Below are 24,696 nucleotides of genomic sequence, written 5' to 3'. Positions count from 1 at the left end.
GATCAGAATCCAGGTGACAGATATGAGCTTCACTATAACATTGTTTTGGCACTGCAGCCAGGTGTGGTAATGCAGTCCTGTCATCTCATGGACTCAGGAGGTTGAGGCAAAAGAATCGCAAGTTTGAGGCCAGCCTTAGCAACTTAGCAAGGCCATAAGCAACTTAACAAGAAAACCTTGTCTCAAAACAAAAAAGGAAAAAAATACATAAAAAGGGCTGGGAATGTAGCTCAGTGGTAAAATGTCCCTGGGTTCAATTCCCAGTTAAAAAAAAAAAAAAAAAAAGATCTTTTAACATTGCTCGTGTTCTCAAACACTGTTTCACTGTTTAATAAAATGTTAAGGGAGAAAAAGTATACTTATAAGTACATATATTATTTTTGATCATTAACAAATCTAACTTAATACCTATTTTGTTACTTACTTTCCTCTATAACAAACATACTCTCCTTGTATTGTACGATCAATTAGATAATTATTTGTTTTATATTAGCTGGTTTATAATCATTATTATTTCAACCATTTGGAGTAAGTCTGACCTAATTTCAACAGAGTACTTAATTTTTATTCCACACAACAATAGGAATTTAAGTATGTCTGACCTAATGCCAACTTAAAATAAAAGCCTGTTCATGGGCTAGAGTTGTAGCTCAGTGGTAGAGTGCTTGACTAGCATGTGTGAGGCACTGGGTTCAATTCTCAGCACCACATATAAATAAATAAATAAAATAAAGGTTCATAAAAAATGATTCAAAATTTAAAAATAATTTTTAAAAAGTCTGTTTGTGTTTCTACTTCTATAACCACACATTCCATAAAGAATTAACTGGGAAAAAAAATCGGGCACTGAGTATCCTCAGTGCTCTCTCTAAATATAAGACATTCTAAATGGAAGAAAATAAGTATTAGCTTATTTGAAAAATGCAAAATTTCTTGAGTAAAATTTCAATGCCAGGTGTGGGGTACATGCTTATAACCCCAGCTATTCCAGAGCTTAGGGCAAGAGGACACCAAGTTAAGGCGGCATAGGCAACTTAGTGAAACCCAGTCTTACAGTAAAAAATAAAAAATAAGAAGGGATGGGGATGTATCTAGGTGGTAAAGAGCCTCTGGGTTCACATTCTGGTAGTGCTGAAAAACAAAAAACAAAAAGCTTAGAACAAACCACACTGGTAGCACATGCCAATAATGCCAGCTACTCAGGAGTCTGAGGAAGGAGAATCGAGAGTTTGAAGTCAGTCTAGCAATTTAGTAAGACCCTCTCTCAAAAAGATAAATAATTCTATGACACATAACCTTCCCTAGTACCCATTATCTTTTAAAAGTAAAAAATGTGCTAGGTGAGCCAGGCACACTGGCACACGCCTGTAATCCCAGCAGCTTGGGAGGCTGAGACAGGAGAATCTCAGTTCAAAGCCAGCCTCAACAATGGTGAGGTGTTAAGCAACTTAGTGAGATCCTGTCTCTAAATAAAATACAAAATAGAGCTGGGGATGTGGCTCTGTGGCTGAGTGCCCCTGAGTTCAGTCCCCATATCCCTTCCAAAAAAAAAAAAAGTGCTAGGTGAGGTAGCACATGCCTATAATCCCAGCGACTTGGGTAGCTGATACTGGAGGATCAAAAGTTCAAGGCTAGCCTTGGCAATTTAGCAAGATTTTGCTCAAAATAAAATATGCTCTTGGAAAGAGCTGGAGATTAGCTTAGTGGTAAAAGTACCCTGGTGTTCAACCCCTAGTACCGAAGGTGGGGATAAAAAAAAAAAAAAAAAGAAAAAAAGTGTGTTCATGTGTTCAGTAACTTGCCCTCATACCTCAGAACAAAGTTATAAATAATCAGAATAGGCTTTAGGTCTTTACCATCTGCCCCACAACCATCACCTTTTACTTGAAAGAATGAGAAATCATAGTAACTGTCTGGGAAGCTGTTTCAAAAGCACCTACACTTTACCAAAAGCAGATAGTATAGATTATATCTGATAAGCAACCTTGTGAACAATGTCACTTTAAATTATAGAGAACAGAACAAATGCAAGCTTAAACCACAATTACATCCCTACATACAAATCCTGCTTAAAAGACTTGTTAACTTAAGCCTACCCTATTCTCTACAAGTATAGCTTTTTAGAAAAATCTCTTTAGGATTTTAAGACAAGTGCACGATTTTTATTTAGGAAAACTATAGGAATATTCACTTTTAAATGTTTTTGTCTATTCAAAACAAATTTTCACAAAGTTACTGCTACTAGTTAAAATATATAATTAGAAATGCCTGATATTTATCTTTGTGAAAGTTGCTGACAAACATTATATCAAAAAAAAACTTGAAAATATCTACTATAGAAGTATTTACACTATCATAGAATAATGAGTCAAATATCTGAGATAGGCCCAGCAAGCTTCTAGGTGAAAAGAAAAAGGTATTTACAATGGTATTTACTTGGGGGTGGGGAAATTTCGTTTGTGGGAAAATAGAAACCTTACAGGCACTTTACCTTTTTCTTATTTATCCTCAGATAATGCTGTCAAATCTACTTATTTGGAAACAAGTCATTCTTTTATTTCTCTTTTTCCACTTTCGATTCATTAGCATATCCAAATTTTACTCAGTTTATTAAGTACATATATGATACCATACTGAATGCAAATACATACACACAAGGTATGATAGGTAATGTTTAATTTAACATCAGTAAATAAAGTGAATTTATCCAAATTTCACGGATCACACTGATCCTGTATAAAGCCTTGGTTTCTAACATTATGCACACCACATTCTATTTTAATTATAACATTCATCTACAGAAAAACAAGTAAAACAATTCAAAACTATGTTAGTAATTAGTGCTTGTTTGGTCCATTGTATGCAATCAGGAAAGTACAGGACTTAATTAGTTGCTACCAAATTGAAGCAATGAAAAAAGGTTAAAAATTAAAGTACTTAAAATAAAAATATGGAATTACCCCCCTCCCCAATACTAAAGGGACACAAAACAACAACTACTGTCCCACCAAGCAAAAGTGGAAAACAAACAGCATGTGTGTAACCTCACTTACCATCTTTTTGTTATTCTACTTCAACAGGTCAAGAAAGGTGAAGAAAGAGAAGGTAGAAGTAAGAGTCAGAAAAGGCCTAAATAAAATCCTCACTGAAATTTTTAAACATACAAGCAACAGAGACAAATTAGGTTGAGGTCAGATGCAGTACTACTATATTTTATGGAGTTAATAATTAGGGCCAAATTAACATGGACAGTTATTACTCCTGAATGAAAATTAACTAAACAAATAATTTAAATTTCTATTTTTTTAGTCTACCATCACATTTTAGCTAACAAGACACACAAATATAAATCTATCTACAAAGCTCAGAAATTCCAAAAAGTCAAGTTTCTTTAATTCATTACTGAATTTAAGAACTTTAAGGAATACAAATGACAACAGCAAAGATATAGTTGAGTAGGTAGGTAGAAAGGTAGATGGTTCAGAGTTGTTTGTCCAAGCTGTAGTATTCAAATTACATTTGACACCAGTCTCTTTGTTTTCTATTTGAAAATACCGTTCAACTTGAAAGTAAGAGTGAAAAGAACCAAGCCAAAAGAACACAGAACCATTTAGCAAATACTAGGGAATTTTCTGGCAAAAATGTTTTATTGGAATATCAATGAGTTTGATTTCTATCACTTGGCCTTACAAAGCAAGAAAGTGGGCATGAAGAGATGTGTAATTATTTATGCCTATGTTGAAGAATAAAAATGGCTATACACAATGCATCTTATGTTTCAAAAATTTTATTGTTCATAGGGAATATAAAAAAGACAGATACTAAATTAAAATTTATTTCCAAACAGCAATTTGTTTTTATTACTATTTTTAGATAAATTTCAAGCTGAAGTTCATTTATGATAGAATGCAACCAAAATGGAAGGTGTTCACAAAGAGAATGAGAAATTCCATATATTTCCCTGAAGAAAAGACCCTTTTTCAAAAAGCTTTACACTGAGTGTGCCATTTTAATTTGTGTAACATAAAAGAGGCCAGAAATTACCATTTTGTCTTTAAAAAATATAGAACCTACATTTCCGTTTGTATTTTTATTAACAGTGTAACTCAATTCTCTAATCCCAACAGTAGAGGCCTACCAAGTAGAAAATCTCTACAACCTATTAACACCTCCCTAAATATTTTACACAAATGTCCCAAGAGGTACACCCTCATATTCCAAATGATTCATAACCTAACTGTTCACTGAATTCTTGCCAAGGACTATCCTGAAAATATCAGCAATATTAGTGTGTTCACAAAGGATTCACTAAAAAAGTCCTTCGATTCTACTGCATTCTGTATAATTTAATCCCTAAGCCACCTGAAGGATTTAAATTCAATTGGTGACCACTGTCCTTTTTAATTCTCTTCTAGTTCTTTCTTTCTTCTAAGATAATGTAATTCCCATTTGGTTTTCATCCTTTGGGAGAAAGATCTCTCATCCTTAATGTGGAGTCTCTAGTGGTTATATATAGTGAGTAGGCAATGACAACCCAGCTTCCTTTCCTTATGGTAAGATAAACAGTGCAAGGCCAAAAGATTGGCACAGGTTCCTCCAGCACATTATGGAAAAAGTTATTTTATTAGTGAAAAGAGGGACCAATGAGATTCACATTCTGTGTTTTCCTGACTATATAAAAAAAGTAGGGGGATCAGATCATGAAAACATGAGGGAAAAAGACTAAAGTCCCAAAGAGACACTAAAATATATTCAATTGAAAGACATAAAATTATCAGGCTCATTGTTTTAAAAAAATTAAATTATGTAATAGGACTTTAAGTCACTGATTGTGTTTTGCATCAATGTAAAAAAAAAAAAACTAAAGTATTATACTCTAGACACTAATGGCATTGAGCCATACATAAACAAAATTACATTAAATTAACTTCAGTTTTTGTGCCTTTGTTCAGGTATTAGTGTAAATTAAAAATGAGAAATTCTTCCCTCACCCTTTGCTTTTCCTGGCATCATATTTTAAAACAATTCAAAAACATCTCACAGGTCTTGATGTTACTTTAACAATAAATAAAAATATTACCTTGATTTCAATGTTTCCCACTTTGGTGGTTGATCTGATAATAGGTCTTCCAACCAAAGCTGGGAAGATGTGTTCTGGAAAGTTAGAGCCTGCATATCCACACTTCACAAACTAGAAGGAAAGAGTAAAAGTGGGTTAGGATCAAGGTATTTACTATATGCATCTAAAAACATTATCTGAAAAACACCACTTTGTGTTCATACATTATTTTACACTTTCAGTGCTTTCAAACCACCTACTCTATTTCCAGCAGCATCTCCTTTCACTTCTTTCATGGCACTACTTCCTGCGTTTGAGCTTATTTATCAGTTAATTGCTTACTCAGTATCTAAAAGCCCCCACTAACAGAAAAGGCCCACAAGAACAGGGAGCTAAGATGAACATTTCATGCTGGAACCAGATGTTTAAAGAAGCCTTGGCACACAGTGATCATTTTTGGCTTCTTACATTTTTATATTTAAGTAAATATGTTTAATAATATCCAATAACATAATTTTGGGCTGGGGATGTAGCTCAATGGTAGAGTACTTGCCTACCTAACATATGCAAGGCCCTGAGTTTAATCCCCAGCACCACACACACAGACACACACACACACAAAAGCAACATAATTTGGGCTGGGTTGCGCCTCAGAGATAGAGAGCTTGCCTAGCATGAGGCACTGGGTTTGATCCTCAGCACCACATGAAAATAAAATAAAGGTACTGTGTTCATGTACAACTAAAAAATAAATGTTAAAAAAAAGCAAAATAATTTCACATTCAGATAGTGTACTTCCCCAAGGGCACATCACTAATTCTAATATTTCTATCTTAGAAACCGGTATTTTAAGAGGTTCAACAATTACAGCAAAACTTAGAACCAAGGATTTTTAATATTAATAACATAATTTTTCTTAAGAGCAGGCACTGCACTGTTAAGAAAAAGACAATTAAGGGCTGGGATTGTGGCTCAGAGGTAGAGCACTGGCCTAGTACGGGCGGGACCCGGGTTCAATCCTCAGCACCACATAAAAATAAAGGCATTGTGTTGTGTCCATCTATACCTAAAAAATAAATATTAAAAAAAGAAAAAGAATTAAAAATCATAGGGTGTGACAATACATGCCTGGATATCAGATACTCAGGGAAGCTGAGGCAGGAGGATTCCAGATTCAAAGCCAGCCTGGGCAACTTAGTGATACCTTTTCTCAAAATAAAAAGGGCCGGGAATATAGCTCTTTATTAAGAGTGCCCTGGCTTCAATTTCCAGTACCACAAAAAAGAGAAAAAGAAAAAAATTCAGGGTGGGAGAAGGAAGCTATATTAAGAAAGGAAATATAGCCAGGCATGGAAGCACATGCCTATAATCCCAGCAGCTCAGGAGGCTGAGATAGGAGAATCGCAAATTCAAAGCCAGACTCAGCAACTTAGCAAGACCCTGTCTCAAAATAAAAATAAAAAGGATTGGAGATGTGACTCAGATGTAGCACACTCCTGGGTTCAATTTTTGGTACCAAAAAAAATCTGTATCTATATATGATATCTGTACTGAAAATGAACACATTTTTGTCATTATTCCATAAAATTCTTTACATTGTATTAGGTATTCTAAGTAATCTAGAGATAATTTAAAGTATATAGGATATTAGGAGGTCATATGCAAATATTATGCCATTTTATGTAAGGGCCCTTAGTGGGCAGGGAGAGGCAGAGCAGAGGAAGAGGCAGAGGGAGAAGGGGAACGTGTGTCTATTCCCTGAAACTAATCACCTGTGGATATCCAGGGATGGCTATGTATTTAATATTCAGAAAGAATCTACTGTACTATAGCACCAAGCACCATATACTTCTCAATTAGGATGAAAGTACCTGGATATGATACACACAGAATAATACAAAGGTGCAAATAAAATATTAATGTATCAGGGACAGGAAGCAACTATGTAGAAGGAATTGTTTTGTTTGATGTAGTAAAATTTAACAACATCCTAAACTCACTGACTTTTGACTAACCCTCCAAAATATAAAATATCTTCAAATATCTTTACAGCAACCTGTTGAAAATGATGCTGATGAACCATATTTAACTATAAATAACCTGGAACATTCTGCCATCACAATTTTACTTGTCTTTTAAATGTTAAAATTATGATTCAAACAGATTGAAATTTTATGAAAAAATCTGTCTGAAATTAGGAAGTTTCATATTCCCAATATCACCTTAATTTCTGCCCTTGTACTTTAGGTTTAATTTTAGAACTTAAATAAAACACACTGTTCACATGCCTTCTGCTAAATCCACAAAACCTAGTCCTCGTCAGTTTACCATTAAGCTACATATATGCATATTTCAAATATAGCTACCCATTTCTGAAAGTATAATATTGTATACATTTTTTTGGAGGGGGGTACCAGGGACTGAACTCAGGGGCACTAAACCCCTGAGCCACATCCCCAGTCCTATTTTGTGTTTTATTTAGAGACAGTGTCTCACTGAGCTGCTTAGTGGCTTATTTTACTGAGGCTGGCATTGAACTTGCAATTCCCATCTCAGTCTTCGGAGTCTCTGGGATTATAAGTGTGTGCCACCAGGCCCAGCTATACTATACAATTCTTATGGGTCACCTTTCAAGACAGAAGTTAATGTAAAATGAGGGCATATGTAATAGGTAACCTGCTTGCTCATATACACCTCCACATCTGACAGTGGTTAATAATGAAGAACATATTTTCCATTTCAAAGAAGTGTTAAGCAAAATTCAGGAGAACTTATTCATTTTTCCACATCTTCTTAAGTAATTTATTAATGTGACCAAGAAAGATTTGAAGGAACAAATACCACAGAGAAAAAAAATAATACCTAGTAGTTTTTAGTAGTATGTTTGAATTAAAAGGAAAAAAAAACCCCACAAAATCTCTCTTAAATCACAAACTCTCTTTTGTCCTTAAATCAAAATAGAGTTCACCTGAACAAAAATGATATGAGAAGGTAGAAAAAGTATTATAGTTACCCCAACCAAATCTACATTTCAGTATAAATAAAATGTGGGCCTCCTGGTACTTACCAAAGGCTGTGTCCTTACACTAACTATACAGAAAAAGAGGCAGATTAAGCCTATCCTATATACATCTCAGTCCAGGCCCTATGCCTGATCTGTACTGTGAATGGGGGGTGGGGGGCACGGAGTTAAGAAAAACAAACACTGCTCAAAATTCTTACATCTCACCTCAAAGTAATGAACAAATGGGTGGGTCAAAAGTACCCATTCAACTGACTAAAAATGATCACTAACATGGATATAAATGTTCTCAAAGAAAATTAGATAATGAATGACTGAAGAGAAAATCTATAAGTTTATAAGAGCTGTTTTCTGCATATTAAATATAAATATGATTTTATTAAATGAGAAATCATAACAGAAGTTGAAGGTGGGAGGAGGAGCCTAAAACAGAGCTTAAGTAAACCCTGGTGTACAAAAGAGACTCCTAAGGTTGACATGTCTACCCCTCATTCCGAGCCACATACACACAGTGGAAACAAGAACATGGCACAGCGGCAAATAAACACACCAAGATTTTCTGATAATAACTGTTCGGATGGGTAGCTCATATCTTAATTCTTGAGTCTATTTCAAGTGACAAAAATTTGTCAAGTACCTTAAAACAAAAACTGAGATCTGAAACTACAGATACAAATGTAAACTCATTTTAACTGCTTTACAAAAATTTTTAAAAAAAAGAAGGAAAAAGAAAATAAAATTTGGCTTTTCAAATTAAAGATATCAATCACTTACTAATAAAACTATATAAGTAATAGCTTACTGAAAGCAGATGCTATCTTAGAATTCAGTGCTAGCATTCCCAAAGAGTATTTGGATATTCCACCAAAATAAGTAGAAACTGTACTACTTCACATTACTTCAAATGTGAATGCATTAATAATTCATAAGGAAATAATTTAATAATCCATTTGTCGATAACCAACAATCTGCCTATCCTTTCTTACAAAAAAAATGACATTTAAAAAATCTAAACCATGACATGATAAAATGCAAAGAAATTATTTTTTATAGACTATTCATTTGGTTTCATTTTAAGCCTTGAAATTCCTCCCCCATGTAAATCAAAAATGACTTGGTGACTTACTTAGTTTTCTCATTGTGTGCAAAAGGTTGTGCTTAAGAAATAGATTTTACCATATATAGTTTCCTCTTCATAGTGTGTGGTTTAAACTGGCTCTCTTACTTCCCACTGAGTCATCAAATGGTAAGAGCATGAGCAGGGAAATGTTCCCTCAGGCAAAAATGAAGAATAATCCCAACCACATCTGTTCTAAAAGTACCTTTTTCCTTAAAAAAAAAAAAAAAAGGTGGGAGAGGGATTCGGGCTTATTGACTTTATATTTTTCCCTTACTAATCTGATGGTTTGGGGGTATTAATTATATAAAAACTTCTTAGGCCACCAAGATATTTTTTGTATTTATTGCATAGCATTTGCAGGGTGAAAGCAAAGTTTCTGATCTGTTTCTATTTCAAACATTCCTAAATTCAACATATAAATTAGCATAAATCTGATAAAGCAGGTCACAAGCAACTATGAATCTGAATTATAAAAGAAAATATAATCATTCTAGCATTGTAAGCTTCTCTGTATCATTAGATCATTAGATCTTATTAAGCTCTGTGCCAGTAACAGCACTTACAAGTCTTCATTTTATTCATAAATGAACTCACTGCTGATGAAATCACTCAAGTTTGGTAACAGGATACACAATACTAGTGATCTAGGCCCAACTATAAAGGGACCAAAACCTAGTGCTTCACAGATTTCCAAATTCTGGCCTCCCTGGCCACACTTGCAGTGACTCTATTTTAGAAAGCAGGTTTGGATGATTAAGGTTGAAAGTCAATTTTTCTTTCTTTCTTTCTTTCTTTTTTTTTTTTTTGGTAAAGTGTATAAATTATTGAAATCAGATGAGTTTCCTTCCCCTAGGCCACCCTAATGAGACACTAGTCTAGCTGGGGGGTAATGAGGAAATGCAGCAGGGCCTCATTAAGTTATTATACCAACATCTGGCATATGGTCAAACAATGCACCTACTTTTACATCATTCAATTCTGGGACTGTTAGTGGAGTTTTAAAAATTTGACATCTAGAAATGTAGTTCAGTAGTACAGTGCTAGTCTAGCATGCCTGAGGCCCTGGGTTCAACACAAAATTCTACCTCATATAGCCTAAAATTTTAAAACCGAAACCCCACCTCCCATTCCAGTGCTAGGAGTTTGAACCCAGGGACTCACACATAGTAGGTAAGTGCTCTACACTGATCTACATCTCCAGCCCTTAAAATCTAAACCTAAAGTAAACACTTTAAAGAAACAACTATTTCCATGAAGTTTTTAAAAATTAAATCTAAATAAATTATTTAACTGTAAAATAATCATTATAACTTCAGATATCCAAACAAAACAAGATGTTCATTCATGTCCAGAAGTATAATTAGAAACAGAACATAGACTCTAAGTGGTTCCTAATCCTCTTAAATTTTCTTAAGTATCACAGCATTCCTGATTTGCATATGATTTACATATTATATCCAAGCTGTTTCTTCATTTTCAGCCAATCATGTTTATAGAAAACATGGATAAAACTTGTAACTACAACAAATACATAAATCTTTGTTTAAATTAATTATACTTTTTCATTTACATCATGCTAAGAGATCTTTTATCCTAAAGAGCAAGATTTTAAAATTATGGATTATACATAAGACTAGCAAATGCATAATCAGCTTTCTAATGTTAGCTAAATTAATGAAACAGTAACATAAAAATTAGCTTGCAGTTAATATTTACACATTTTTTTTTGGTGTGTGTGGTACTGGGTATTAAACCCAGGGTCTCAAGCATGCAAGGTGAGCTTGCTCTACCACTGAGCTACATCCCTAGCCTTTTTATTTTTTCATTTGAGATGGTCTCACTAAACTGCCCAATATAGCTTCGGAACTCCAAGGTTCAGATAATCTCCTGCCTCAGCCTCCTGAGTATTTGAATTACAGGTGTGCCTACCACAGCCAGCAGCAAACACTCCTATTCTAAATGAACATCAAAAACTCCACTGGTGGCAGCTCCTCCCAGCAGCTCAGGAGGCAGAGACAAAAAGATCAGGAGTTCAAAGCCAGCCTCGGAAATTTAGTGAGGCACTAAGCAACTTGGTGAGATCTTGTCTCTAAATAAAATACAAAATTGGGCTGGGATGTGGCTCAGTGGTCAAGTGCCCCTGAGTACCCCTCCCTCCCCCAAAAAACCCCACTGGTAGCTGGGCAAGGTGGAACACACCTGTAATCTCAGAGGCTTGGGAGGCTGAGGCAGGAAAATCCCAAATTCCAGACCAGCCTAGGCAGCCTAATGAGACCATCTCAAAACTAAAATAAAAAGGGCTGAGATGAAGCTCCAGAGTTATAGCACTTGCCCACCACACGTGAGATCCTGGGTTTAATCCCCAGAACTGTAAAAAATAAAGTAAACCTCCTCATACAGAGGCTTAGGGTATAGCTCAATGGTACAGCAATTAGCTAGCATGTGTAAAGCCCTGGGTTTAATCCCCAGCACCACAAGCAAAAATCCCACATACATGTACCCATACTACAAATACAGGGTACCTCAGCTATATCCCTCAAAGAAAAAGAATCCATTAAAAAGAGAGTGCCTGACAGAGTCACAAAGTACTGTAAATTCACTTGAAAAGTATTAAATTTATATAGAGGTCAATTTGATACTATGGTGGTTATTAAGCTCATGGTTTTGTGTGTGTGTTTGCGTGGTTTTGTTTGTTTTGTGGTGCTAGAGATTGAACCTGAATCTTTGCCATGTTAGGCAAGTGCTCTACCACTGGGCCACATCCCCAACCATGAGCTCATGTTTGCTTGTAATCCCAGTGGACTGGGAGGCTGAAACAGGAAGATCACAAGTTCAAAGCCAGCCTCAATAACTTAGTGAGTCCCTAAGCAACTTATGAAGCCCCTGTTTCAAAATAAAATATAAAAAACAAGGTAGAGATGTGGTTCAGTGGTTAAACACCCCTCTGTTCAATCCCTGGTACCAAAGGAAAAAAAAAAAACTTCCATGTTTTTTTTTAATGTACCTTTACTGTAGTCTTTTAAAATGCAGTTTTAACTGTTAAGGTAATATATGTTTGTAATTAAATTAGTTTAAATATAATAACATGCTTTGTTAAAAAAAAAAAAAAAAAAAAAACACTGGGGCTCGGGATGTGGCTCAAGTGGTAGCGCGCTCGCCTGGCATGCAGAAGGCACTGGGTTCAATCCTAGGTACAACATAAAAATAAAATAAAGATATTGTGTCCACCTGAAACAAAAAATAAACATTAAAAAAAAAGAACTTTTTTCCAATTATTCAGAGAATTCATGAATCTCACTCCTTTATTCCTTGTCCCAAAGATAACTTATAGAATTTCAAGTATCCCTCCAAAACTTTCATATACAGACACAAATTTGTGGGCATACAAATATATTTAATAAAGAACACACATAAATGGGTTCATTCTAAAACTTTTTACCTTAATTAATTTTAGACGTTTCCCTACAAGTGGATCTGCCTCCTTTTGAAAAATTATTTTGTATAAATGACCTGTTGCATTATAACATTCTTTTTACCCTGGATCATTTTTTCTTTTTTAGTTTTAGGTGGACACAATATCTTTATTTTACTTTTATTTGGTGCTGAGGATGGAACCCAGTGCCTCATGCATGCTAGGCGAACACTACCACTGAGCCACAACCCCAGCCCTCTTGTCCATTTTTAACAGTTCAGAAGAACCTAGTATAATTTTTATTTGTAGAAGTCTATAACAAATCCAGCGGGGGCTGGGATGTACACAAAGCCCTGGGTTCCATCCCCAGTTCCAAAAACAAACCAAAAAACAAATCCAATCAAGGGCAAGATTATGGCAGTAGATGCCAGCTCTCCCCCCCTCCCCCACCAAAAATCCATTTTTTTTTTTAATTTTTATTTGTTAGTTGTAGTTGGACACAATACCTTTATTTCACTTATTTATTTTTATGTGGTGCTGAGGATGGAACCCAGGTCTCTCATGTGCCAGATGAGCGCTCCAACGCTGAGCCACAACCGAGCCCCAACAATCCAATTTCCATAAATGAAATTGAGAATAATGAAAAGTGATAGCACTTAAACCAAATACAATTTGTTTTAAAAATCTAAAAGAAAATATAATTTCCAAAGTGTTTTAAAGTTCGAATTAAACCCACTTTAATTCATTATATGTCACATTATATACGTGGGAAGGGGGAATCACAAAATTTGCAACACTAAAATAGAAATTACTATAGAACGCATCCAAAATAATTAAAGGGGGGGGGTTGAAAAGAAATCACTTTCAAAGAGTTTCTAAATTAATGCTTTCCTCGGATTTTTACAATTAGATTCTTCAAGACTGAACATCTGTATTCTGTACTTAAAGGGGAGAGAGAAGGAGGAACTAAAACTGATTAACTTCCCCAAGTCAGTGGAATTAACACTTAGACCTCTCAAATCATCCCATGGAACACGCACGCTGGTCTCCGCAAGGGTGCACTAGGACCAAACTATCACATGCAGAATAAAAAGCAATAGATACACTGCCAATCTGGTCTCCCTTTCTTTCAAGACAGGTAGAAGGAAGAAAAAGCAAAGAACAAACCCTCAAGAAGCACTACGAAAGGGCTGAGGCCAATTGCATGACAGCACTTCCTTTTTTTTTTTTTTTTTTTTTTTCTGCTTCCTGCCTCCCATTCGGTATCTACAACCATACAGGAAGAGGAAGGCCTCTAGGTCTTTCTCCTTTTTACACACCGGCGAGTCTGAGAAATGGAACCCTTCTCGATTGCACAAACTCAAGTCTTTTACCCAAACCTTAGGATATTTTGGCCAAACTGCTCCGGCTAGAGAATCGAGCCGGCCCCCTCGGGACAGCAGGTGGGGGTCAGCGTCCAGTGGCGGTCTCGCTACCGCTCAAACCTGGGAAATTACGAGGGTGGCGGGTCCCGAGCCGGTCCCGCTTGCTCCCACGCCCACGGAGGCGGGAGGCGCCATTCGCCACTCGCGCCCCTTCACGCCAGAGTCCCAGACGTGCAGCCCCAGGCACCAAGGAGCCCCGTACATCCCTGTCCGGGCCTCTGGCCACCGCGGACTCCTCGCCCGGCACTTACCCCGGTTCCGTTGTCGCACACCACCACCTTCCTGCCCTGGCTATCCATCGTCCACCCCAGGGAGAGCCGCCGCCGTCTCACAACCTACAGCCGTCGCCGCCCGGCCCTTGCCTCTTCCTTCTCCCTCTCCTTGGCCCCTCCTTCGGCCTAACTTTCTTCCCCCAACCGGAAGTTGCCGCCCGGCCCCGCCTGCCATTTAGAGAACAGACTGCGCGGAAGGGGCGGGACAGAACGTAGGAGGTCGCGACTGGCAGCAGTGAAATCCAATAAGAAACGGCTCCTCCAGGTCGGCTGTCAGGTGGCCGCGCCCCGGTGTTCTTCACCTCTTCTACAGTTCTCTGCGATCTGCTTGACGCTAATGGCGGCCGGCGTCGGGGGTGCTGCGGTTCTCTCCTTAAGATGTCACAGGAGTTAAGGGCGCGGTTTCACGGACTGCAGAAGAGGCAGGCAGGTGAAGAACACCGGGTCTGCCGCGAGGTGGCAGTGGAATGTGGCGGAGAAGGCAGCAGGAGAGCGGGGAGCGAACCTGGAGGTCCCTGGTCCCTGCCTACCCCAACCATCGAATGTGCCTCGATGTGTCATTGCTTCTAGGCCTTTTCAGTCCACAGAGCTGTGATGGATACACACCCACACTTACTTGAAATCATGCCTTGATTCAATACCTCCGGTTCCATACCAACTCTTCTTTGCCCAAACACCCCGAGGTCAACTGAGCGAGAATGGTTGCCTAAGTTTTCAGCCTCTTTGCTCTCCACTTCCCTCTTCAAATAGCCCCACGTTGCTCGCATATCTTAAGTATATGTACCTATTTGAACCCAGAGCCTCCCGTGGCCCTGCCAGTCTAGAGTTTTGTGTTGTGGGTAAACCCAAGATCTGTTCAAAAGGATGATAACCTCTACCTCCAGGGGGTGATTATGAGAATAAAATTTTGTGCACAAAAGCAAGCATTTATTCAGTGGTAGCATATTATTATTATTATTATTATTATTATTATTATTATTATTATTATTATTTTGAACCTATCTGTAATGCTCCTGGTTTCTCCTTTTAATCAATGGATACAGACTTCTCAGGCTCCAAGACCCAACTTGTTACATCTCTCTGATTGCTTTGCTGATAACCTCCACACTTTCTTCTCTCCCCTTCCTTGTTATTACTTTATCATTAATATGTGAATAACATTATTGTATTTATTACACTCAACAAATATTTATTGAACGAATAACATTAACATTCACATAAAAATGTGTCATTTTTGAGAACTAGAATTCTGCCTTCCACATGGCTATACATGTAGGACAATTAGAATAAAACTTGTATTATGAACTTCCAATCCAGTATTCTTTCTACAGTAGTAGCAGCCTCTCACTTTTCACTTTTATTAGACCAGTGGTTTTCAAACCTTTCTAAAGGCATAGAGTACTTTATTCAAATTGGATCATACATAGATCCCAACACATAATATAGATTCTAAAAGTTAACTTGCCATAATTGTAGTTGAAAGTTTGAGAGTTTAGGATGGGTATTAAGTCTTGGGAACATTTTTCCCTTTCACTTGCTTCCATAGTCCTTGAGGTACCTCTGCCTGCTATTCTGTGCATTGGTTCAAAATTTCTGAGTGGGGGCTGGGGAGTGGCTCAAGCGGTAGCCCGCTCGCCTAGCATGCATTGCGGCCCAGGTTCTATCCTCAGCACCACATACAAACAAAGATGTTGTGTCCCCCGAAAACTAAAAAAAATAAATAAATATTAAAATTCTCTCTCTCTCTCTCTCTCTCTCTCTCTCTCTCTCTTTAAAAAAAAAAAAAATTTCTTTGAGTATATTGTCCTTATCTTACTTTTGTGGTCCCAGTTCCTAGCATTGTGCAGTTTTCCTGGAAGTACATTTAATTGGTCTAAATTAAAGTCAAGCCTTTCTGTATGTATGTATGTATGTGTGTATTTATTTATTTTGGGGTACCAAGGATTGAGCTCAGAGGCACACCACCAGTGAGCCACATTTTCTTATTTTATTTAAAGACAGGGTTTCACTGAGTTGCATGGCACCTTGCTTTTTGCTGAGACTGGCTTTGAACTCACAATCCTCCTGTCTCAGCCTCTGGAGCCTTTGGGATTACAAGCATGCACCACTGCACCCAGCTCAGGCCTTTCTGTATTCTTATACTTTTCCTTTTTATGGAATTAAGTGCATTATTTTTACATTTTGAGAAAAAAAAAAAACATTTTTTTTCTTCTTATTAGAGAAACAGAACATATAAATAATAAAAAACATAGAAAAATGTATTTTCACTACCCTACTAAAAATTCATCAAAACACTGTGATCACACAAAATTAGATATAACACCCCATAGGGTATATAATCTGGCGTCTACCATCTACACTAAGTTCATCCTGGTTATTTTGCTTTCTTCACAATAATGTGGTAGAGGGCTTACCTAGCATGCACGAGGCCCTTGGTTTGATCACCAGTATAGGGAGAAAAAAATTCCAGAAGAAAACATGAGAAAAAAAATGTTTTTGTATTGATTTAAGCAAAGATTGCTTAGCTATTGACACCAAATCATGATCTACAAAAGAAAAAATTAATACTTAATAGAAATGTAAAACTTTTAATTCATAGATCAAACAAAGAAAAGCCATAGAATAGGATAAAATATTTGCAAGTCATATATCAGCAAAAGATTTGTATCTAGAATAAATAAAGAACATTTGCAACTTGATAAGAATACAAATTATAGGCTGGGGTGTTAGCTCATTTGGTAGAGTACTTACCTCACATGCACAAGGCCCTGGGTTCAATCCCCAGCACCACTAAAAAAAAAAAAAAGAATACAAACTATAGCCAGCTGTAATGGTACACACTTATAATCCCAGCTACTTCAGAGCCCAAAGCTGGAGGATCGCTAGTTCAAGGCTGGCCTCACACGTTCAAGGCAAGTGCTGTACCTCTGAGCTACAACCCCAGCCCCATATTGACTTTTTATTGTTGTTGTTGTTTTTTTCTTTCCCCAGTGCTGCGAATCAAATCCAAGGCTTCACACATGCTAGGCAAGCACTCTGCCACTGAGTTACATCCCCAACACTTTTGTTTTCTTTTTATTTTAAGAAGGGTCTTAGCTGGGAATGGTGTCACATGTCTATAATCCTCGAAGCTTGAGAGGCTAAGGCAGGAGTATCTTAGTGAGGCCCTAAACAACTGGCGAGATCCTGTCTCTAAATAAAATATAAAAAAGGGCTGGAGGGGCTAGTGTAGCTCAGTGGTAGAGCACTTACCTAATACATGTGAGGCCCTAGGTTTGATCCTCAGCACTGCATAATAATAAATAAGTAAATAAATAAATGTATTGTGGCCATCTACAACTAAAAACATTACCAAAGAAAGGGCTGCAGATAAGGCTCAGTAGTTAAAAACCCCTAAATTCAATCCCCAGTACCCCAAAGCAGAAAAAAAAAAAAGAAAAAGACAGGGTCTCACTAAGTTGCTGAGGCTGGCCTTGAACTTGCAGTCTTCTTGTTTCAGTCTCCTGAGCTGCTGGAATTACAAGCATGCACCACCATGTCCAGCTTCTTGCTTGCTTTTAAATGTTCTGTGTACATAATTACATCTCAGGACTGGAAGGAAATAATCTGAAGAGTTACTGTATGTTCTATAATTTAATAGTTTTAATTTTTCATGTAATAATCAACTTAGTTACTATCTTAACCTTTTACTGTGGAAACTTCACATGCTCATAAAAGTAAAAAAAAAAAAAAGTATAGTATAATTGGGCTGGGAGTATAGCTCAATGGTAGAGTATGTGCTTAACATGCATGAGGCACTGGATTTGATCCCCACCACTACCACTACATACACACACACACACACACACACACACACACACACAAACACAAGAGTATAGCATAATGGATCCCTTGAGATCATCCCCTATGTTCAACAGCTATCAGCTTTGTGCCATTCTTGTATCATCTATCTTCATCAACCTACAGGTTTTTTGTTTGTTTTCTTTTCAAGATGGGATCTTGCTGTATTGCCCAGGCTGGTCTTGAACTCATGGTCTCAGCAAACTGATCCTCCTCTCACAGCCTCCTGAGTAGATGGAACTACAGTCATATACCACCATACCTAGCTCCTAGCTTGTTTTTCTTATTTGCTAGAGTATTTTAGAGTATATCTGAATACTTTAAATATATTTTTCTAACAGGTAAAAATTTTAAAAAACATTACAATACCATTATTATAGCCAAAAAATAATAGTAATTTATTATTATCATCTAATATTCATGTTCCATTATCTCAAACATGTCCTTTATAGTGTTTTTTTTTTCAATCAGGATCTAAATAAAATCTACAAATTATATATGGCTAGTATGTCTCTTCAGATTATTTTGGTTAAACAGTTCTCTCTTATTTTTATGTATTAATTATTTATTTATTTGGGTTTCAGGGTGTTTAACCATTGAGCAACATCCCCAGTCCTTATTTATTTTTAGAGAGTCTCAATAAATTGCTAAGGACTATGCTAAATTGCTAAGGCTGACCTCAGACTTGTGATCCTTCTGCCTCAGTTGCCCCAGTCACAGGGATTACAGGTGTGCACTCCCACATACAGCTCTCTTTCTCTTTTAAATGGCAACTTTGGTTGAAGACTAGATCATTTGGTCTGCAAATTTCTCACATTCTGGATTTGACTGATTGTATCTACACAATGTTGATTTTCTCGTTCCTCTAATCTCCATATTCTTTATAAACTAGTATTAGATATGGAAGCTTGATTAGGTGTAGGTTTAACAAGAATATTCATAAGCAGTGGCATGTGCTTCTTATTGCATCACATTTGGAGGAATATGATATGTGGATGCCCCATGTTCAGTGATATTAAACTTATTCAGTGGGTTCTGCTGCTGTTAGATGATCTATTCAGAGCTCTCTGTGAACACACCACTTATAGCTTCAGTGGCCATTAATGATTTTTGCTTGATTGGACCAGGAAACAGAATCAAGTACCATTTACCTGACCCATAATTTCTCATTTTCTAAGATAATATATGCTTATCTAATTAGCCACTGCAGTTGCTTTCAAATAGAAGAATTATAGTTTTGAAGCTAGTTAATGGTTTTTAAAAATCAAACGACATTGGGCACAGTGGTGCCCACCTGTACTCCCAGCTAATTGGGAGGCTCAACAGGAGGATCACATGTTTGAGGCCAGCCTCAGCAACTTAGCAAGACCCTGTCTCAAAATAAAAAATAAAAAGGGACATAAGGATGCTGACACATAATGGGGGAGGAGGCGTAAAATTGAAGTTCACTGGAATAGACACAGAGAAAGGAAGGGAAGGGAGAACTGGTGGAAACAGGAAAGACAGTAGAATGAATTCAACAGAACTTCCTAATGTTCATGTATGAGTACACGACCAGTGAAACTCCTCATCATGTAAAACCACAAAAATGGGATCCTAATTAGAATAAGTTATACTCCATGTACGTATAATATATCAAGATATACTCTACATCATGTGTATCTAAAAATAGCAAATAATAAAATTAAAAAGGTCTGGGGATGTGGCTCAGTGATTAAGCATCCCTGGGTTCAATCCCTGTACCAAATAAATAAATAAATAACCAACAGGCACAGAGTTTGGTAGTGCATGTCTGTAATCCCAGTGGCTCAGGAGGCTGAGGCAGGAGGATCATGAGTTCAAAGCCAGCCTCAGCAAAAAGCAAGGTGCTAAGCAACTCAGTGAGATCCTGTCTCTAAATAAAATACAAAATAGGGCTGGGGATGTGGCTCAGTGGCTGAGTGCTCCTGAATCCAATCCCCAGTACCCCAAAAAAATAAATTTAAAAAAAATGGTAAATGAAAAAAAAAAAAAGATAATAAACAAGGCTGGGTTGTGGCTCAGTGGTAGAGTACTTGGCTAGCATGTGTAAGGCACTGCATTTGATCCTTAGCACCACCTAAAAATAAATAAAATAAAGGTATTGGGTCCATCTACAACTAAAAGTTTGGAAAACGTTGGCTTGAATGTGGAGAACCCCGCCCCCCCTCGAGAGTCACTGGCGATGACAGCCACTATGGAGAGCAGGCTGGAAGTTCCTCAAGAGGCTAAACAGAACTACCACATAACTCAGCAATTATACTCCCAGCTATACACCCAAGAGAAATGGAAACAGTGGTCCACACAAAAATGTATACACAAATGTTCACTGAAGCATTATTCATAATAGTCAAAAAGTGGAAACAGGGGCTGAGGATATAATTCAGTTGATAGAGTGCTTGCCTCGCATGCACAAGGCCCCGGGTTCAAGCCCCAGCCCCACAAAAATTAATTAATTAATTAAAAAGTGAAAACAACCCAAATGTATATTGCCTGAGGAATGGATAATAAAAAGTCATACATTCATATGATAGAATATTATTCACCCATAAAGAGGAGCTTGGAAGTAGCGCCTGCCAGGGCGGGACTGCAGGTCCCAGCTGCTGGGTCCTGGCTCGCTGGGTCCAGGAGACTGAGAAGGTGGAAGCATTGCCTGAGGAGGAGGTCCTCAAGTTTGCCAAGAAGCCATTTTGTGAAGCCCCTGTTGACTCAAGGATTTTGATGATGAATTCATATATGGAGGCTGCATTCTTCATGGTCCTTTGCATTTGGGAAACAGTGCCCTCAAACACTTCTGTGCAGTTGGGAATGTAGGTTTCTGCTTCACTTTGAAGGAAGCATTAACGATTCATTTCCAGAAGACATAAGAAGAGAGAAGTGAGCCTCTGGTATCATGCAGGTTCCTTACATTGCCCATGGGATAGAAGAGAGAAGAGTTGCTTTATGAGATTTGATCCCCTTTGTCCTGAAAAGTTCCACACTGAGGCAAGTCCTTGGATCCCCTGCAAGAAAGTCTTCCGGCTTGAAGGGCAGATGTGTCCAGACGTTGACTTGAAGGATATCAGCTCCTAGAAGCCCTCATCTTGGCTGCAGTGTTTCCTCCCGTCAATGCAAAGCAAGAAAGTGCAGTTGGCCCTGCACCCATTCTTCTGCATCCGTGGTCCCCGCCAGCTGGAAATTCAAACTATCAGGAAAGGAGTTGTGTCTCTCTGGACAGATACTTCTCTCCTCATTGTTTCCTGGATTTTACAGTATTAACAGAGAATGACACTGCCCTTTCATTGCATTAGGTGTCAGAAGTCATCTAGAGATAATGGAAGTGCTATAGGAAGAAGATATGCAGCGTTTAGATGCAAATACTCTGCCATTTTTGTAAGAGACTTGAGCAAGTGTGGACTGGTATTTTTGGAGGACTTTGAACAAATCTCTCTTGGATTTTCCTGTGTTTTTGGTTTCTGGACTTGGGAGTGTTCAGGACTTGAGTGTGAGTCAGCCCCATCCGGATGTGGTAGGGGGGCATTCCGAGCTGTTGTGCAGAAACTCAGTGATGGCTTGTAAGGCCACATCCAACACTGCAAGCAGGAGCCGAGAAGGGAGCGCTCTCCCCATGTGTTAAGCTTAGCTCTTATTTTATCCAAAATCATGGCTTGTAAAATGTTGCAGAAGTTGAGTCATGCCAAGAAATTGGGATGTTCTGGGGAGCATGGGATGTCACTCTATTTTGTCTCTGCATTATGATGTGTTACCGGGTGGGAACTTGATGTGCTTAGGCCATGAACTCACCTTCCCTGGGAAGGGGCTTCTCAAAGCAGCCCTTGTCCCTGTTTCACCTGCTTCCCCAGGAGGACACAACAAAAATGTTCTCAGAAGTTGGCCCCCAGACTTGGTCTTCCAGTCTCCCAAATTTGAGAAATAAAATTTGTGCTATAAATTAAAAAAAAGAATATTATTCGCCCATAAAAGAAAATGAAATACTGATATGTGCCTCAGCAGGGCTAAACCTCAAAAACATTAAGGCCACATTCTATATGATCCTATTTATATTAAAAGTCCAAAATAAGCAAATCTACATAGAAAGATTAGAGGCTGCTAGGATGGGGGTGGAGGGCAGAAGGGAAAAGTGGTAGAGAAATGGTAAACTGATTTTCTTTTTCTGCATTGCTAGGAATTGAACCCAGGGTTTTGTACATGCTGAACTTCTTTCTACCACTGAGCTATATATCCACTTCCTAAGTGGCAGAGAAATGGGAAGTGATTGCTAATAGGTATGAGGTTGCATTTGGGGATCACAAAAATGTTCTTAATTGATTGTGGTGATGTTTGCACAACTCTTACCATTGAATTATACACTTTAAATGAATGAATTATATGGTATATGAGTTGTATCACAAGCTATTTTTTAGGAAAAGAAACTTTTCAGGTAAAAGTTAATATATGTCACATAGGGACATGCCTCTTTATTATTAAGAGTACTAGAGCTGGGGGCTGGGGATGTGGCTCAAGCAGTAGCGCGCTCGCCTGGCATGCATGCGGCCAGGGTTCGATCCTCAGCACCACATACAAAACAAAGATGTTGTGTCCGCTGATAACTAAAAAAAATAAATATTAAAATTCCCTCTCTCTCTCTCTCTCTCTCTCTCTCTCTCTCTCTCTCTCTCCCCCCTCTCTCACTCTCTCTTAAAAAAAAAAAAAAAAAAAAAAAAAAGAGTACTAGAGCTGGATTCACTGATCTATTAGTAGACTTTCCAAACCAAAATTTAACCTTCCTATCAAATGTCCCCATTTGTAATTGAACAAACTCCAAGTCCTAAACACACAGTCTTGTTTCATCATGTAAACTGATATGAAGAGGGTAGTGTTCTTTCTCCAAGTCAGTTTGTCACGGGGTTAGGGTCCACGCAGCTTTTGCTAAAGGAAGAAAAGGGTCTCAATTCAGCTCTGGCAGGTTCTTGACCTAAGCTGCAGAAAGGTATTTAAGGATTCATCACAAAACTGTTTAAGCCCCCCTGGGTTCAATACCTAATATCAAAAAAAAAAAAAAAAAAAAAAGAGGCCCAAGAGCCAGATGCAGCAGCCTCCTAAATTGCCGGGATTACAGATGTTCCACCACACTCTATTCCCTTCTGTTTTCATAAAGTGTTTTTTGTGTTTTTTTTTTGTACCAGAGATTAAACCCAAGGGGGCTTAACCACTGAACCACATTCCCAGCCCCTTTTATTTTGAGACAGGGTCTCGCTAAGTTACTGAGGCTGGCTTTGAATTTACAATCCTCCAGCCTCAGCCTCCTGAGCTGCTGGGATTACGGGAGTATGCCACCATGCCTGACATGAAGTGTTTTTGTTGTTGTTTCTCTCTCTCTCCCTCTTTCACTCTGACGTTCTGAATCTGTCTTATTTCACTCAACATGATGCTCTACATTCCATGCATTTTCCTGAAAATGACATAATTTCATTCTTTTTATTTTTAATTTCTTTTTAGTTGTAGATGGACTCAATACCTTTATTCTATTTATTTATTTATTTTATGTGGTGCTGAGAGTCGAACCCAGTCCCTCACACATGGTAGGCAAGCACTCTATCACAGAGCCACAACCACAGACCCCTCCTTCTTTGTTTATGGCTGAATAAAACTCCACTGTATATGTATATTGTGTTTTCTTTATCCGATCATCTGTGGATGGACACTTAGGCATGTTTTAGAACTTGGCTATTGTGAATACATGAACATGCATGGATTGCTATAGTATGCTGACTTGAATTCTTTTGGGAAAATGCCAAGAAGTGGTATAGCTGGGTCATATGGTGATTCCATGCCTAGTCTTTTGAAGAACCCCCCTACTGATTTTGATAATGGTTGTACTAGTTTACTATCCCACCAACAGTATAGAAGTGTTTCTTTCCCCCCACATCCTTACAACTGCATTGATAATTACTTGCATTGTTGTTTATTATCAGTCTTCTTCTTTTAAAAGAAACTTTATAAATGGTGACATGAGAAGCATTAGTGGGGAATCAGCTGCATTCTTTTGCTCATGAAGCACAGGGCAGGTCACCGTGGTCTGGTTCTTTTCAAAACCTTTAGGCGGATGTTATCTAGTTAATGGATGGTGCTTAGACTATATCCATATCATGGGTTTATAGCAATATCTCTCCAGACATCTTTTAATTAGTGTAAAAATACATTCTGTAACTAACAAGGTATATAGGCACTAACTAACTGGACTTACAGTTCTCTAAAATTTATTGGGTCTTTTTTTGAGCGGGGAATACTAGGGATTGAACTCAGAGGCACTTGACCACTGAGCCACATCCACAGCCCTTTTTTGTATTTTATTTAGAGACAGGGACTCACTGAGTTGCTTAGTGCCTCGTTGTTGCTAAGGCTGGCTTTAAACCTGCGATCCTCCTGCCTCAGCCTCCCAAGACGCTGGGGTTATAGGCAAACCGTTGGGATTATAAGGATGCACCACGGCGACCAACATTACTGGATCTTTTAAGAATTTTTATCCCAGAGACTCTGGAGGCTAAGG

The 24,696-nt window shown here is 37.9% G+C and overlaps 1 protein-coding gene and 1 non-coding gene across 2 annotated transcripts in view; one reads left to right on the top strand and one right to left on the bottom strand.

Annotated features, from left to right (window-relative positions):
* The window catches only part of Actr2 (actin related protein 2), a 40,038-nt gene extending 25,615 nt beyond the window's left edge, over nt 1-14,423 (bottom strand). Inside the window, exons 1-2 of the mRNA XM_076833165.2 lie at nt 14,289-14,423; nt 5,081-5,191 (exon numbers count right to left, since the gene is read on the bottom strand). Coding sequence (XP_076689280.1) covers nt 5,081-5,191; nt 14,289-14,336 — 159 coding nt within the window. The 5' untranslated portion in view covers nt 14,337-14,423. The remainder of the gene's footprint in view (nt 1-5,080; nt 5,192-14,288) is intronic.
* On the top strand, nt 8,110-8,240 carry LOC143380832 (small nucleolar RNA SNORA51). Its single transcript, XR_013088707.1, has one exon. It is a non-coding gene; the product is annotated as a small nucleolar RNA SNORA51 (small nucleolar RNA).
* Nucleotides 14,424-24,696: the final 10,273 nt, after the last annotated feature.

The sequence above is a fragment of the Callospermophilus lateralis genome, chromosome 14 (genome assembly GCF_048772815.1).
Source record: "Callospermophilus lateralis isolate mCalLat2 chromosome 14, mCalLat2.hap1, whole genome shotgun sequence".
Taxonomy (NCBI): domain Eukaryota; kingdom Metazoa; phylum Chordata; class Mammalia; order Rodentia; family Sciuridae; genus Callospermophilus; species Callospermophilus lateralis.
The sequence above is the reverse complement of the archived record's forward strand: the minus strand, read 5'-3'. Positions and strand labels throughout refer to the sequence as shown.